The 17,875-nt window shown below is 45.0% G+C and overlaps 1 protein-coding gene across 11 annotated transcripts in view; it reads left to right on the forward strand.

The window, feature by feature from the left end:
* Positions 1 to 17,875, forward strand: part of CREB5 (cAMP responsive element binding protein 5) — a 426,900-nt gene that overhangs the window by 81,906 nt on the left and 327,119 nt on the right. For all 11 annotated transcript variants that reach the window (XM_051853248.3, XM_051853251.3, XM_089316046.1 and 8 more), the window contains 2 exons: positions 1,849 to 1,942; positions 13,825 to 13,946. In XM_051853248.3, coding sequence (XP_051709208.1) covers positions 1,849 to 1,942; positions 13,825 to 13,946 — 216 coding nt within the window. The remainder of the gene's footprint in view (positions 1 to 1,848; positions 1,943 to 13,824; positions 13,947 to 17,875) is intronic.

Below are 17,875 nucleotides of genomic sequence, written 5' to 3' on the forward strand. Positions count from 1 at the left end.
GGACTTGAGCTATCTTCTACTGCTTTCCCAGGCCAAAGCAGAGAGCTGGGTCAGAAGTGGAGCAGCCGGGCCTTGAACTGGCACCCACATGGAATGCAGGCATGAAAGTGGCAGCTTTACCCGCTACGTCACAGCGCCGGCCCCCTGCCATACTTTCCAAAGGCAACTGAGTCTTGCATGGACTAACCTGAGGAAGTAGGAAGCTCTGAAATGTTCTAGGTTGTCTGAGTTTGATAAGTGTCCAGTAGAATGAGTTGTCTTACTGCATTTTCACTTGACCTTGCCAGAGCAGATCCCGTGCTAGGTTCAGTTATCGCAAACTCACCAGTCTGAGTCAGGATATGCTAGCATCTGCTACCATAACAAATTACCTCAACAGAGGCTTATTTCTGTTACTCAAAGATACATCTCCATTGTACATTGGCAGGAAGCTCTTCAAATCCTTTAGAGTTCAGAACTGCTCTTCATAATCCTTCAGAGTTGAATTGATGGAGGGACTGGCACTTCCCAGGTTGCAGTTGCCATACTGCTGGGAAGAAGGGAGTAGATGCTATAGGGTCCTAGTGCGGGAATGAGATGCTTGCCCTGGGGTGACTGTTGCTGCCATTGGTGACTCAGTGGGTGGAACGAGGCACAGGACCTCCTCCAACCACAAGAGCACCGGAAAATTCAGGCCTACCATATGACCAGGAGTCAGACACCCAAAACATTTGGGAACACTTTTGAAAAACCACAGTATAATTCCATCAAAATTAAATATAAAATGTTGGTTTGCCACACAGCACAGAGAGTAGGATACTGAAAATAATTTGTCATGTTGGTATAAAATCCTGTATAATTATAAAAAAAATCAGTGAACGGTTGGGCCATGTCTCTGTAAGTGGAAACATACTGTATGAATGTCATGGTGTGCGTTTGTAGATATACATGTCAAATAATTAAGCATGGCGTATCATTCCTTCCCTGAGTCTGACTTGAATCAGGATTCTTTGCTTGCATTTCTGGTAACTTTGGCTAATCTATAGATAATGTCTAGCACACTTATCATACCCTAGAGTTAATTTTACAGTATTACATACAACAGTAACTACTAGAGAAAAGTTCCTAGTTGTTTTTTTGCAAATTGCCAGTGCTATTGGATCTAAAATCTATTTGAGTATTTTGGATGTGGTTTTCTGAAATGCGTAAGAAGAAATGGGAGAGTTTTTAATTCTGTCATGCTACCATTATCGCTTACTGTGTGATCTAAGTCAGCAGCCATTTCAACACTTTGTTTCTTTCGTTCCTTCTTTTTTTAAGAAGCTGCCTAACACTTGGTAGGTGTTAAGGCACAACCTATTTTGGTGTGTACATTATTTTAATACCATCAATAGTGTTCATCTACCTCTTCCTGTCTTATCCTTTAAACAGAGTTGAGAGTTTACCCTCATAGGCAAACCTCTTGTTTCTAAAAGAAAATATATATCTTACTGACTAGTCAGCACAGTTGGTTGTTTCCAGGGACTACCTAAGAAATAGGGGCCTTTAACAAAGGTCCAGGGAAAGTGTGGGGAGTCGGAGAACGATAGAACACGAAGCCCTCCTACTCACTCTTCATACTCGGCTCACTGTTCCTGCAGTTCGGGGAGGCCCTTTGGTGATCTCTGATGGAAGCTTTCAATGCGTGCATTTCACTGCCATCCGGAGGAACACCCCAGCACCTTGGCTTGCATCAGCCTGTTTCTCACTTTGCTTTGTTGCCTGTCATGTTTGCAATGTTGAATACGTCTTTTCTCCATGATGGCAAATGTGCATCACAATACTCAATGGCTCCTCTCTCCCCTCCCCTTCTCTCCATTTTTCTGACAGCGCTTCCCCACAGAGGACCATCTGATGATTCATAGGCACAAGCATGAAATGACTTTGAAGTTCCCCTCCATAAAAACAGACAATATGTTATCAGGTAAGGAGCCGCCAAGCAAAGCGGCCTTGGGTGCAGAGATGAGTTCCATGACAGTTACTCTGCTTTTGCTAGGCTGATGGCCCTGGGACATGCTGTGCCTTGACAATGTGCATCTCTAAGATAGAGCAGAAACACAGTCAGCCCAGATAGTGTCTGCCCAAATAATTGAAGAGCTGTGACATCTCATTTTTTGGAATGTGAAATATTTAATACTGTGACCTTGGCTTTAATCACAGACTTGTATATTCTCAACAAATATTAATTGAGCAACTATAACTCACACTGCATTGTTCCAAGTCCCAGAGGAGATGCACAAATAGATGGGCCTCTTGTCCTTAAGCGTAGCACGATATTGCATGCGTGTGAAAACCTGGCTGAAATAAAGAATCATTCATGAAAGACCTCAAATGAATATTGTAAGTGGAAAATACTAAGCCGCTGTGATTGAAGGAGCTCTCTTTCTGGATTGAGATGGTCCATGAACCTTTCCTAAAGAAACCGCATCTGCCTCAGAAATGGGAGAATAATTCGGATAACCCTTGGACAGTACAGCACGTGCCCAGCAGGTGTGAGCAGTGCTCCGGGGGGACTCCCGCATGGCTGCAGCGGCTTCAGGCCTCCCCAGTGGGTGTGCACGGTCAGAGCCGGCCACCAGCGCACACCCGCCAGCGGCTCGCTGTCAGGACAGAGCCAGTGCGGGTTGGAAGAGTGTTTGTGCTCCAAGGTGCTTTGCCTTGTGCTGGCCACACCAGCTGCCTGCTTGCTCCCGATCCCCGCTGGTTTTACTTTGAAGAGGTCCGCCCTTCAGGTGCTGTTTGGTCTTTCAAGGGGTACGGTCGGAGGTGTAGCAACTCAAATCCGTGAGGGCCTAGAAGGGTTAAAGATGATGTGTTTTGTCTGTATCATTTATTGTATTACTCTAGGAGTGTGTGTGTATGTGTGTGCACACACACACACGTAAGTAGCAAGGCTGTAGACTTGACAATATCTAATAATTGCAATTCATAAATGTTCCTCAAATTGGATCCTTAAAATAGGCTGCCTGAGGTTCGAGGAGTAGGAGGGCAGTATTCGGGAGTGGTGATCAGGTAGAGAGTCTGCCGCCATCATGGTGGGTTCCAGGCTGCTCGACCAGCCCTGCAGGGAGCCTGCTCTGAAGCTGTGAACAGAGCGCTAAACGCTGGGCTGAAGCCCTCCTCTCTCTATTGCCAGAACAGGATTTGGATTCATCTCTTGCAGCTTTTCATTGATTTTATTTTGACAGGCAGAGATAGACACAGAGAGAGACAGAGAGAAAGGTCTTCCTTCCATTGGTTCACCCCCCAAATGGCCAATCCGAAGGCAGGAGCCAGGTGCTTATCCTGGTCTCCCATGCGGGTGCAGGGCCCAAGCACTTGGGCCATCCTCCACTGCACTCCCGGGCCACAGCAGAGAGCTGTACTGGAAGAGGAGCAACCGGGACAGAACCAGTGCCCCAACTGGGACTAGAACCCAGGGTGCTGGCACCGCAGGCGGAGGATTAGCCTAGTGAGCCGCTGCACCGGCCTTTTCATTGATCTTACCAGAGCCTTATCAGTGTGAGGCCATTGCTGGGTGCAAAATGATTGAGAAAGAAGTGACTTTGATGTTGACTGTGTCAACCTTGGAGAGAGAAAGTAGAGAGAGAAATAAACACAAGGGGAAAATAGCATGAATAATAGATAGGCATATTCTCTTTTGCTTTCTCATGTTTTGTGTTGAAGTTGGCTTGAGGCCATTTAATACTCCCAGTGAAATTAAGAGAGAAATTGTAAAACTTGGTACCCACTTTGCACATTTGTAATCCTGTAGGATTTTCTTTCCAGGAGGGAATACAGAGCTATTTGGCCCAGCTCTACTTCTTTGCACTGAAGGGGAGCAATGCAGTTCTCTTTGTAAATACACCAATGCTGGCTATGCTGAATCACAATAGGTCCTCCCTTGGGTATCTTTTTCTTTGCTTTTTCCCCAGGAAACACATCAGTATTTATTTATCCCAAAGCTCATTTTTCATGATGATAGTTTGAGGAACTTGGATTGTGGCTACAAATAGGACCAAAGATTTTACTTTCTATATCTTGACTTAAATTTACATTTACCCAAAACTTCAGAATCTACTTCTGTTAAAACATGTGCATTAGAAGTTTGTTTATCTTGAGTTATTTTGTGGCTTCTCGTGAAGATGCATATTTCCTATGGAACAATAAAAATAAAGATGGTGTAAGTCACTCAAACAATTATGGCAAAATGTTCATGTCCCTTTTGGACTTGTTTTTTCTTAGCAATATTCAATTTTACAAAATTTCATGTCAGATGAATTGGGGCTTGATTTATATTAAGGCTAAAATATGGTAGGTTTTTATATGACTAAACTTAAGGTATCTAGTCAACTTTTTTTTTGAAAATCATTTCATTTCATCTTTCATTGCAAATACTGCAGTTAGGGAAGGTGTTAAGGTGTCACAGAGATATTCAAGAATAACTTTCTAAAAGTTTGAAAGATATGGATAATTTCGTAGGTTTGCTGTCAGGTCTGTTTTATTTGTCCAGGTGGAGTTTATTACTAGAAAATGACAAGTGATCTGTGACATGTCATAGTGAAAGCAACAGTCGTGCTGTTTTACATTTTTAAAATTTTAATTTTATTTAGAAGACGGAGATCTTCCATCCTCTGGTCTACTCCCCAAATGCCTGTAATAGCCAGGGCTGGGTCAGGGCTGAAGCCAGGAGCCCAGAACTCCATGTAGATCTCCTGGGTCTGTTTTGAGGACCCAACCGACTTGAGCCATCACTTCTGCCTCCCAGGGTGTGCATTGGCAGGAAGCTGGAATCCAGAGCAGAGGCCCAGGCACTCCAGTATAGAATGTGGGCATCTTAACCATGGGGCAACACACTTGCCCCCAAATTGTTCTTAGAATGGGCTGGGATAGTTTTTTTATATTGACTAAGCAATTAAGTAAGCAAATGCACACACGGCCCATACTTACCTCGTCTGTATGGTAACAGTGAAGGGGTATAGTAGCTTCTGCTGCGTCCTTTGGTTGGCTCTTTATGGCATAGAGTAGTGGAGGTGGCTTGCACCAGAGGGCAGCATGCTAGTAATAACAGCCGCTGTTAACTACCTTACTTTATGCCTGTAATTGTGCCCTATGATTTACATACATGATGTTTTTAAGCCTTGCAACTTTTTTTCATATGCAGAAACAAGATCAAAAGTAGTCTGTCCTAAGTCCCTATCTGATTTTCTCACTGTACACCCAGATTAGGTGAGCTTTTATGTATTACGTATTACGTAAGTGAGCTTTTTCACATATTAAGACTTTTTGGTCTTAGATTGATGTTCAGGTATAAATCTTAGAACTGATTTTTAAAAATATTATTGGCTTAGCTTTTCAATAGTTACCAAGTGGGGAAAAGCTGTCAAAAATTTTTAGAAGAGTCTGAGTACGTTATCATTGTAAGGAATAAAAAGTTGTGTTTTTAAGTCGAACCATGTGGTCCACTGTGACACAGGAAGTGAGTGGCGATTGGTGTTTCTAGGAGTTATCAGTTTCTCATCCGTGTTTCCAGCTGGTCCAGCAAAAACAGTTTTGAATAATGAGCTGGTCTTGCAAGACTGGCTCTACAGTATTCTCCAATGTATGGAAAGCTGGCTTACAATCTATTTTACCTAGAAACCAATCCTTTTTGATAAAAAGAACAGGGGACTCAGACAATTAGTGACTAAGTGGAAACATGAAGCTTTAGCCTCTACTCCTGAGGGCAATTTTTGATAATAAAATCAGCTTGGAACCCTTGGTTCGGCAGGCCAGCAGAGACATGGCCTCATGGTGCTAATAGCTGTCCCCAGCTCAGTTCCTCTAAGGCAAATGGAAAGATAGTTTGATCGCTAGTGGAACTCTTGGCTAACCCTGGGCTGGATGTGAGTGGGTGTGGAATATGCACTTGTTTGATTTAAATCTACCTCCATGTCTTCTAGCGGCTGTGGGGCCGTGTTGTTAGAGGGGCCCTCATCAGAGCATTTTCCAGTGGACTCCGAGGCAGTGGTAAGAGCATCCTGCCCATTGGTTCCCTGGGATCTAGCACAGGATTCCAGAGTGTGAGGACACGTCCCACCTGTCCACTGTCCTGTACCAGCCCCGCTGGCAGCCCACAGCTCTTGTTTGCAAATAGCACTGCCTTGGTTTCTTCCATGATAGCACTGTGGCTTGGGATGGATGCAGGGAAAGTAACTGTTAGTGTTACTGGGAGAATTCTGTTGCTCCTATTGTATATTCACACTCAGTAAATGGAGCATTTACTGCCACCAAGAAGCCTGTCTGAAATGTCATGGAATTCTGGGAATTGTTGTAGATGACTGCTCTTATAGAGGATTATATATTATAAAATTCATTTAATCCAAACTCTCTTAATTAGCACTTCATTAAAATTCTGATAGGGACCAAGAATATTTAAAGAAAGCATTTGCTGAAAGATTCAAGAGATAAAAATAAAGTACCTAAGAAAAATGCCTTTTCTGAGACCCTTATCTCTCACTAAAATAGATATGCTAATTCTGATCCTTTTCTCTATTGATTTCAGCAGCCCTCTTGAGAAATTCCATTAAGCCACATTCTGTTGGCTGAATTTGAGTCGCAAAAATAGTGAAAAATGCATTGCCATTTATTTTTACTATTTTTTTTTTTTGACAGGCAGAGTGGACAGTGAGAGAGAGAGACAGAGAGAAAGGTCTTCCTTTTCCATTAGTTCACCTCCCAATGGCCGCTGCAGCTTGCACCCTGTGGCCGGCGCACTGCACTGATGCGAAGCCAGGAGCCAGGTGCTTCCCCTGGTCTCCCATGGGGTGCAGGGCCCAAGCAGCTGGGCCATCCTCCACTGCACTCCCGGGCCACAGCAGAGAGCTGGCCTGGAAGAGGGGCAACCGGGACAGAATCCGGTGCCCGACCGGGACTAGAACCCGGTGTGCTGGCGCCGCAGGTGGAGGATTAGCCTATTGAGCCACGGCACCGGCCGAAAAATGCACTGCCTTTAAAAATACCCTGTAGGGGCTGGGGTTGTGGTGTGGAGGGTTAAGCTGCCACCTGCAGTGCTGGGGTCCTATAACAGAGGCCAGGTTTGAGTCCCAGCTGCTCTGCTTCTGATCCAGCTCCCTGCCACTGCTCCTGAGAAGGCAGCAGAAGACGGCCCAAGGGCTACCTATGTTGGAGACGCTGATGGAGGTCCAGGTTCGTGGCTTCAGCCTGGCCCAGCCCTGGCTGTTGAGGACATTTGGGGAGTGAACCAGAGGATAGAAGGTCTGTCTCTTCCTCTCGCTCCCTCTCACTCTCCTTCTGTCACTCTGCCTTTGAGATAAGTAAAATGCATCTTTTAAAAACTAACCTGTAACTAGAATGGGTACTGGTCAGAATCAGTAAGATTTTCCTAGCATTAGTAGCCACTGTCAGTTAGCATGATGTAGAATTGACATGAAATTACTTGATCTAGTCTGCCAGTAACATCATAGTTAAGCGTATCTGACCAATAGCAAATCATGGTTTGCTTAGCGAGTTAACATCTGTCTCTGGGATGTGATAGGCTCCCTCTCCCCCACCCTTCTTGGTTTTTAATTGATGGCTTGTTGCCGTGCCACTTTTTATCATTGAGGAAAATGAAGCCAAACATATAACTCAAACACAGCTCTGAAACTGAACAAGAGAGTGACTTGTTATTAAATGGAGAGCAGACTAAACACTTCCTAAAGAAGAATCGGGTTTCAGAATTCAGCTGTGTGTTTGTCACTTAGTTTTATCTCGCAGTAATCGCACTGTGAGGGCTGAAGCACTTGATGGCAGGCAGACCATAAACTCATGAGAAACTTGGAGAGTTGCTTTAAAAAAAAAAAAAAGTTACAGCCACTAGATGGATAATGTGGTGCAGAATTTCCTGTCCTGAAACTGATGGGTGAGTTCCTAAATCATAAGGTTAAGTTTATGGTTCTCTTCCAGGTAGACACACAAATAGGATCTCAGCAGGGCCAGCTTGCTTTCCTTACTTAGCTATTCCAGCGACAGCAAATCCACGAAGGGGAGTGCCTGCTTTCAGCAAACAGAGCCAGCAAGGAAGCTGATGGTGACATATGACAAAGTGTGCAGATGAATATTTTAATCCCTTTTGGTACCAGTTTTTATTGAATTTTCAATTGATGTATATATATTTAAGGGTATACTGTTGATATTTCAGTACAGGTACATAATATGTGATGATCAGATCAGGGTACTTGGTATATTGATCACCTCAAATATTTGTGATTTCTTTGCATTGAGAACATTCAAAATCATTACTAGTTTTTTTTTTTTTTCAAGATTTATTTTTATTTATTTGAAAGATAGAGTTACAGAGAGAGAGGTAGAGACAGAGAAGTCTTCCATCTGCTGGTTCACTCCCCAGATGGCCATAACAGCCGGAGCTGAGCCGATCTGAAGTCATGAGCCAGGAGCTTCTTCCAGGTGTCCCATATGGGTGCAGGGACCCAAGGACTTGGGGCATCCTTTACTGCTTTCCCAGGCCATAGCAGAGAGCTGGATTGGAAGTGGAGCAGCCAGGACTTGAACCAATGCCCACATAGGATGCTGGCACTTTAGGCCAGGGCATTCATCTGCTGTGCCACAGCGCCGTCCCCTCTACTAGTTATTTTGAAAACTATTTAGCTGTTTAACACAGTTATCCTGCCATGCTATAGAACTTGAGAAGTTCCGATCCATACACTCTATTCGTGTATCAGAGTGCCTGGGTTTGAGTCCTAGCTTCATTCTCAACTCTAGCTTCCTACCTTGGGAAGGCAGCAGGCGAGGGTTCAAGTAGTCAGGTCCCTGCCACCTGTGTTGGAGACTTAGACTGAGTTCTTAGCTTCCATCTGGTCCAGCTCTAGCCAACTCTTCAGGAGTTTGGTTGGGGGTGGGGGTGACCCAGTATTTTGCAAAATAAAAATAATTTTTATAAAAATACACTATCCCTCCTAACTACACCCCTTTAACCTGGTAACCATCCTCACTATCATGTCCTCACCCTTCTTAGCCTCCAGGGATCACCATTCTACTTTGTACTTTTATGAGATCAACTTTTTTACCTTGTACACCTGAGTCACAACGTGCAGTGGTTGTCTTGCTGTGCCTGACTGAATTCATGTAGCAAAATGTCCTCCAGTTCCATCTGTGTTGCAGCAAACAGCAGATCGTGCTCTTCTTTCTCGGGCACCAGTCTTTTCATCCAATGGATAAAGCGCTCCTTGAAGACATATGGGGAAGTGGAAGTGGGCGAGGTTTCCTCCTTGTGTTTGCCCCAGGTGTTGGAGTCCCTTGGGAATGCGGTGTGTCATTTGCAAGCTCTGTAAGGCAGTAGCATGCAGGTGTTCACGCAGTGTCAAGTCACATTTACAAGGCTAGTAACCTCAGAAAACTTCAACTCGGGTCTTGTCCAAACTCCGAAGTTGTTAGCTTTTCGCTTAGCTTGAGGTTAACCCTTGCTCTCATTTGGATGATGCTGTCTACAGCCACTACGTGGAAGATGAGCAGAGGAACTTACACTGTCATCTCCGCTCCACATTTTTCCCAAAACCACTTCCTGTGTGCCCCTAAGTGCTGCCTGTTACCACTGGGTGGGTGGACCTTAGAAACTGCCCACAGACAGCCTCAGCCATGGTTATCTCTGATACAGAAATTGCTGGTGCGGCAGCTGACTGGCGTATGCTCTGGGCTCTACCTAAGGTGTGGTGTGCGAGAATTTTCATTCATGGCCTTGGATGTTGCCTTGCTAACCTCTAGCCTCGTTGCGGAAGGACTAGCTCTCTGACAGGGTATCCGTGCAGCTCTGAAACATGTGTGTCTTGTATTTAAGCAGCTGATAGATGGAGCTGTCCCCTTCGGGAACACTCGCACATTTCCTGGCTTACTCGAAACTGGTACCATGTGAGATCAAAGACGACTGGAGACCCTGTATTGATTCTAGTAAATGTTAAAACAAAAGTTAAGCTCCGTTTTCTGGTTCCTGTTGTAACTGGAAAGAATAGCTCATTCACAAGAAGAAAATGAATTAAAAGTTAGGAGCGGTGGGTCTTATCTGTTCCAAATGTGGACATAGATATCCGCTCTGCTTTCCTTGAACGACGTCGTGCAGTGCACACGAGCATGTTTGATGCCTGGGGCCTGTCTCTGGGCCTTCCACTGTACGGACAGGAGGGGGGCAGGAGCCTTGGCACCTCCTGGCACTTCTAGCTTTGGCTTCCCTGTTGAAGAGCCCCTTGACCATGGACGGTGTTAACGGCATCCCTGTGCCGTCCTCCTTAAATCTGTTTCTACAGAGGTAGATGCATGCAGGGGCTGGGGATCATTTTGCTTCCGAGCTGATGGGAAACATCTCTCGCTGCCAGTTGAGGCTTAGCCCCTCAATGCCAGTGTGCACCCTGTTTCATGGGCCATCTTGTGACCTCATCTCAGAGTTGAGGGGTTTTCTCCATCTCAAATCACTGACCCTCAAACTTCTCTGTTGGCAACTGAGCAGCATGGAATAAAAGTTAGTACCTAGCAAGCTAAATTCCTATTGATAACTTTAATAGTTCTGTTATTTGATATAAATCAGAAAAATGTTTCTATGAGCTGATAGCAAGCCATTGGGATTGCTATGCGGTTCTATCACATGGAGGCTATAAATGATACGGAGACCTTTTAAGAGAATCATAGGTTGCTAACATTATCAATTACCAACAAAATTATGTGATTCAGTTTCTAAAAGTAGGCCTGGGGTCAATCTCCATATCCACAGGAGAATAACTTTATTTTACTTACTTGAAATAGAGAATGTCCTATATGCTGGTTCACTTCCCAGGTGCATACAACAGCTGGGGCAGGGCCAGGCCAAAGCCAAGAACCGGGAACTCAACCTGGGAGTCTCACGTGGGTGGCAAGAACCCAGCTACTTGTCATCATCTGCTCCCTTCCAGGATGTGCTTTAGCAGGAAGCTACAGTTGGAAGTGGGCCCAGAACACGGATCCAGCCCTTCTGATACAGGGTTCAGGGGTCCTAAGTTGTATCTTAACTGCAGAACTAAATGCCTACCCCAAGGAGACTAATTTTTTCCCCATTTAGTGGGCATGAAAATGAATGAAATAGTATATCCAGAGCACTTAGCACAATGCCCAGCATGAAGTAAACTTCCAACAAATGGGAGAATAGGTACACACAGTTGTGTACCTTTTCATTTCCACTGTCAGATCCTGTCTTTACCATTTCTGTTCAGAAAACCTCCTATGACTATAGACCTAGCCCTTACCTCTTACCTAAGGCAGTGGCTGGCTTCCATTTGATCCTGGTGTTCCCGTTTGACTCTTCAATAGTCATGCATTTCCTTGTCTATGAACAGTGACTTTTGAAGCTAGCTCACCATGGTGGAGATTTTAGAATTTATAGAATCCTGAAACTTTAGAAAATCATGTGAAAGATGAGAATGTGGAAAATTCCCCCTAAATTACAGAGCTGGATTTCTAGTTGTAAACATTGTCTTTCACACATACAATGGAGTCTTCTGGACCGGGGTCAGCAAAGCCCTGGATTCAGGTTGAAAGCTATCTTGACTCCAGGTAAGGGAAGACTTGGTGGGGCTGAGATGGCTGTAGGCTTTGTGACCTTCAGAACAGAAGCTTATTTCTCCATTTCTAAAATAATATCTACTTATTTCCTATTGAGACCTAGATTATAGCCAAGGAAAGGGAAAACATTGGTAAATAGGAAAATCTTGTGTAAGCATTACCTTTTTCTTCTATTAGCACATACCAGTTACATGGACTTTTTGTGCATTTTAACATGCTAATAAAGCCGTGTTTAACAACACAATCTTTCATGTCCCCTTTACCCATAATGCTCCATTTCTGATCACCAATGGTGGGCTTTCTGTGGGCTGCAAAGAGAGCTTGGGATCTTGGTGACCTGGCTCAGAACGTGGGAGAATGCAAATAGAATTGTGCTGCCCTGCAATCCACGGAAGCCATTGGAATATTTAATATCCCTTGTCCAGAGGGAGTCAAGAGGTACTGAGTAAATGGGAATATCAAATCATTTTTAAAAAATTTATTTGAAAGACCGGGATAGAGGTAGAGGTAGAGAGAGATCTTCCATCTGCTGGTTCATTTCCCAAATGTCCACAATGGCCAGGTTGAAGCCAGAAGCCTGGAACTCCGGTACTCCATCCAGGTCTCCCATGTGGGTGCAGGGGCCCAAGTACTTGGACAATCCTCTGCTGTTTTCCCAGGCACATTAGCAGGGAGCTGGATTGGAAGTGGAGCACCTGGAACTTGAACCTGATAATGGGACTTCAGTGTTGCAGGCTGTATCTTAGCCCACTAAGTTCCAAAGCCAGCACTTACCTTCTGCTTCTGAGAAAAAGTGGTTTGCATAGTGTTATGTCAAGTTGAGGTACACCTTGATCAAGGAAGATAACTCCTTGACTGACTAGATGTGTAATTCTACCTCTCTAGGAACTTGTAAGATCTAGATTCTAGAGTGTGTGTGAAATTTCTCGTGTACTGCAAATGCCACCTAGATAGTAAACCAGCAGCTCCCCCGATTTCCTATGTGCTCAGCTCTCTAGAAAGTCAGGAGGGTGAACACTGTTCCCCTCCTTTTAGAGTATTCTGTGGACATTCCTGTGGCTGAAAATGTCTGGCTTTTCGCCTCTCCCTGTGATTCTAGAATGAGAAACAGAATTGTCAAGTTTTCTTTTTTCGATTAAGAAAAAGGAATTAACAGGCTTGTTTGTTTCTTTTGGTTTGATACAGAAATTTACAAAGTCTTTTCTTTCCAGCCCCCTGAAGTCAGGCTTAATATTGGCTCAGAAGAGTTTTGGCCTGACTTTAGCTCAATTATGTTTTTTTTTTTCTAGTCTAAAAGAAAAATACGACAAAGGTCGCTCAACTTACTGCAGTGTGTTTTCAAATGATATGGACTCGAGGGCCAGCGCTGTGGTGTAGCCGGTAAAGTCGCCATCTGTGGTGCCAGCATCCCATATGGGTACCAGTTTGAGTCCCAGCTGCTTCACTTCTGATCCAGCTCTCTGCTGCAGCCTGGGAAAGCACTCAAAGATGGCCCAAATCCTTGGGCTCCTGCACATGGAGACCTGGAAGAAGCCCCTGGCTTCTGGCTTTGGATCAGCCCAGCTCCGGTTGTTGTGGCCAATTGGGGAGTGAACCAGCAGATGAAGACCTCTCTCCCTGTCTCTCTATAACTCTGCCTTTCAAATAAATAAATCTTAAAGTGACATAGACTCTAGATAGTCAAGGGCAAGATCTGCCTAAAAGTGTTCACGGGGAAGTTTGAAAGCCCTTAAGTGCTGTAGCTTCTACCTATTGTGGTGTGCTGTAGCTTCTACATATTGTGGTATTCTTAAAATTGATTTCTTTGAAAGGTAGAACAAGAAGGCGAGATTTTTCTATCTGCTGATTCACTCCCCAAATGGCTACAACAGCCAGATCTGAGCCAGGCTGAAGCCAGGAGCCCGGAACTCCATCTGGGTCTCCCATGTGGATAGTAGCAGAGGTCCAAGCACTTGGGCCGTCTTCTGCTGCTTTCCCAGGTGCATCAGCTGGATCCTAAGTAGAGCAGCCCGGACTTGAGCTGGTGCTCTGATACGGGATGCTGGTGTCTCAGGCGTGTGCAGCTGCACCAGCTCCAGCCCCCATTGTGTTCTCGCTTTGAAATGCACGCTGTCATGTTCTTGTTTGTAGATGGCGAGTAAGCCTCCTAACTAAGGTGAAGGGAGCAGATCGGTGGGTTAGCTCATACTTGCCATGGCTTTGCAGGGAAAGAGCCACTTATGATCACTCGCTCTCTGCTTTCAGATCAGACTCCGACGCCTACGAGATTCCTGAAGAACTGCGAGGAGGTGGGCCTCTTCACCGAGCTGGACTGCTCGCTGGAGCATGAGTTCCGCAAGGCCCAGGAGGAGGAGAGCAGCAAGCGGGTAGGTCTGCTTGGGTGGACACCTTGCCGGGTGCCTTGCTGACACGTTCTAGAAACTTCCATGCGGAAACTAGTTGGTACTGAAGATAACATGGATGTGGCCTGGAAACATCTATGAGTGTTTGTCTAATGTTAAAAACATTGATGAATTGGAATAGGGTCCAAAGCTAGATGGATCCTGGGAGAAACAAGAATCTGAAATATGAAAGGCAAGCCTGCCCCAACCCCAACCTGGTACCTGAACCCTAGTCCAATAAACTCACAGACTTTCTCTGTTCTTAACAAGTTGCCTTATGGAATAGCAAGACTTATGTGACTGCTGAGTGTAGAAAACAAGAGCCAAGGAGTTAGCAAGGAGATGAATAATCCGCAGAAAGAGAGGAGATTTCATCGGACTTGGGCCAAGGTTGTAATTGTCTGTGTTCCAGAATCTTCCCAGTCACTCTCCACCAGAGTCAGGATTGCTTCCTGGCCAGGTTATTGGGCATCTGTTGTTGCTGAAACAATAGGTTAAGTATAACAGTGGATCATTTGTCTTTAAAAATGTAAGAAATTCACTTTACGACACCCTTCAGGATATATTCAGGTTTTATCTGAATGTTGGGCTGGAATTTTAAAATGGCTTTTCGGGATAAAATGGAAGTAAACGCGATGATGCTTTTTAGTGTCGTTTTCCATTGCTGGAACGGAGCGTTATTGGATGCTGAACTAAACTAGAAATTAGACAAAATTCACAAACAGAAGCTTCCAATGTGAATGAAGGCTGACAGGAGGGAACAGCGAGCTAGAAAGGAATTCTGAAGCTGCGTCTGCTCTACCCAGAGAAGAAATTTGGTAAAAGTATCTGCTTTTATTTTATTTGTAAGGGGGAGACAGATCTTCCATCCACTGGTTCACTCCCCAAATGGCAACAACAGCTGGGGCTGGGCCAGGCTGAAGTCAGGAGCTTGGAATGAACTCCATCTTGGTGTCCCACGTGGGTGGCAGGGGCCCAGGTACTTGGGCCATCTGCTGCTGCCTTCCTTGGGGTGTGCAGAGAGCTGGTCAGAAGGAGCGCAGCCTGGACTTGAGTTGTTGCTTCAATATGGGATGCTGGTGCTGCAGGCGGTGGCTTACCCTACTGTGCCAGCACTCTGGTGGTCCCAGTTTTTTAAGGTTCTGGTGTTTCTCTGAGTGTTTCAGAGCCTTTGCATCCTCCTCTATGTGCAATTACAATAATCTCTCTGCAGCATATTTTTCATGTAACATTCTCACATCACAGTAGTCAGGGACTGGTATTCTGCCTGAATGGTTCTAGAAAACTCATGAAAACAGGTGATGCTCACAAAGAAGAAATCCTCAATCTGCATGTATTTCCTTTTTTTTAAGATTTATTTTATTTTGTTTGAAAGACTTTTACAGAGAGAGAGAGAGGTCTTCCATCTGCTGGTTTACTCCCTATTGGCCATAACGGCTGGAGCTGCACCAATCCAAAGCCAGGAGACAGGAGATTCTTCTGGGTCTCCCACACTGGTGCAGGAGCCCAAGGACTTGAGCCATCTTCTAGTGCTTTCCCAGGCCATAGCAGAGAGCTGGATCAGAAGAGGAGTAGCCAGGACTAGAACCTGTGCCCATATGGGATGCCGGTGCTTCAGGCCAGGGGGTTAACCTGCTGCGCCACAGCGCCGGCCCCGGTGCATGCGTTTCTAATTTGTCACTTATGTGTGACCCTCTCCCTGCCTCCTGCCAAGTGAAGTGAAGTGTCTTTTTCCTTTTTTTTTTTTAAACAAACACTTGAATAGCAACAATTACTTGGCAGGCAGATAATAAAGTTTTGAGCATTTTAACCAAAAGTGAAAGACCTACATTGTCTAGTTCATTCAACAGAAGTAGATTTTTTTTTAGACAAAACCTCTGGAAACAGTGAGGGTGAGAAGGAAAGCCTCTTGCGGTCAGTGTCCTCTGGTTGAGTAATAACAAGGTCTTCTGGTAGATGCGGGTGTGTCAGAGTGCGTGCGAGCCTAGCTTCATCCATTCCTCAACGTGGTCGGTGGTGGCTTCTTTGAGTAAACTGATCTACCAGCAAGATGTGGACTCAGCCCACATTGTCTTCATTTTGATGGAATGGTTTTTAATTGAGTGCATGCCCTTGGCCGGCGCCGCGGCTCACTAGGCTAATCCTCTGCCTGTGGTGCCGGCACCCCGGGTTCTAGTCCTGGTTGGGGCGCTGGATTCTGTCCCGGTTGCTCCTCTTCCAGTCCAGCTCTCTGCTGTGGCCAGGGAGTGCAGTGGAGGGTGGCCCAGGTCCTTGGGCCCTGCACCCGCATGGGAGACCAGGAGGAAGCACCTGGCTTCTGGCTTCTGATCGGCACAGCATGCTGGTCGTAGCGGCTACTTTGGGGGTGAACCAACAGAAAAAGGAAGACCTTTCTCTCTGTCTTTCTCTCTCTCTCTCTCACTGTCTAACTCTGCCTGTCAAAAAAAAAAAAAAAATTGAGTGCATGCCCTTGGTTTCCCTCAAGACGTTTGATCAAGAACGGTTTCCTGCAGCACGTGGTAGGGGTGTGGTTGTGGGTGTTCTCGGTTGCAGTCCGTATGCATGACTTCCTACACGAAGCCCTGTGTGAGGCCGTCCTTGTAGATCTGAATTCCAGGAAATGGTTTGCTTCCCCTGCCTGAGGGGCTGAAACACCTCTCCTTGTGGACATCAGCATCATGTAACTCAGTCTGTTTCTCTCTTTGCTCTGACTGTGAGGTGAACACAGAGCCAAGTTCACCGCTTAACTCTGAGAATTTTTAAAAATACTGTGCAGAACATGTTGTCCTTGTCCCTTAGATGAGACTTCAGTTCTAGTTTGTATTTTCTTTGCTCCTGATTTTTAATATAAAAAATATCTTTCCGTGTTGCACATGGTTGGTGAATTTCTTTAAATTTCTTGTGGATTAAGAAAACATATAAATCATTAAACTTAAAGAAGTAAAATAATGAGGCAAGCGATATTGAGAAAGAGGATGATAGTTGCAGCAGTGGAATTGTGCAATTTCTCTCTTTGCGGGGTTGCTTGTAGCCGTCACCATAGGATGACTTCCTGTTAGGGGTGTGGGTAGGGGATTGTGCAGTCCGTCTCCCTGTGGTTTGGGGCTGACCACTCAGGAACTCCCATCTGTTGCGCCAGCCTCACTTGCATGCACTGGAAGTTGGATAATACTCCTCTTCCTTAGCCTGATCAAACCAGCCTTGGGTGACCATGGCTGTAGCAGAGAGCATCCTCTTGAGGCCTGAAGGGCAGCAGCATGTGCACTCTGGTGCAGGAATGGTGGTAATGCATCCAGCAGGACAGTGTTCACTGACCTAGCTAGCCCCTACTTCGTTTATTCTTTACCTGCTTAAAAGTAGAAACACAAGGTCCTTATTCAAGGAATAGGATTCTTGAGTGTTACCTTCTCCAAATTTCCTTTTGCTTTATGTTCAGATGCTCACTGAACCATCTGAACACTCTTCTGATTGTTTTTCCCATGAGTCTTTTAATAAGAGACTCACATTCATTCATTGGCAAGTTTTTATAAAGTGTAAGATAGATCATCTCAAAACTGAGAAAGAGTCTTGCTTTCTAAATATTTTGTACAAAAATATTGAAAAGATTGGGCTGGGCTGGGCTGGTCTTTACATTTCTAGCTTCAGTTAGGTCTAGAATATTCTGTTAAAGAACAAATAGAAAATTGACCCTTGCTTGGCCTTTGTAACTGTTCATTGGGGACAATTCTATTTTGCAGACTTTATTTTGAATCCTGACACCCTTTCCTGAAGCTTCCCAATGCATAGACAATAAGAGACACAGGTCTTCGCCACTCAAAAAGGCCCCAGCATCTGTGTTCCGTCATAGGAAGCAGGCAAAGGATTCTACAACAGCCTCAATTTTCTATGTTAATATAAGCTTGTAGTCTCTTAAC

The sequence above is a fragment of the Oryctolagus cuniculus genome, chromosome 16 (assembly GCF_051225735.1).
Source record: "Oryctolagus cuniculus isolate XC-2025 breed Fujian yellow rabbit chromosome 16, ASM5122573v1, whole genome shotgun sequence".
In the NCBI taxonomy this organism is placed as follows: domain Eukaryota; kingdom Metazoa; phylum Chordata; class Mammalia; order Lagomorpha; family Leporidae; genus Oryctolagus; species Oryctolagus cuniculus.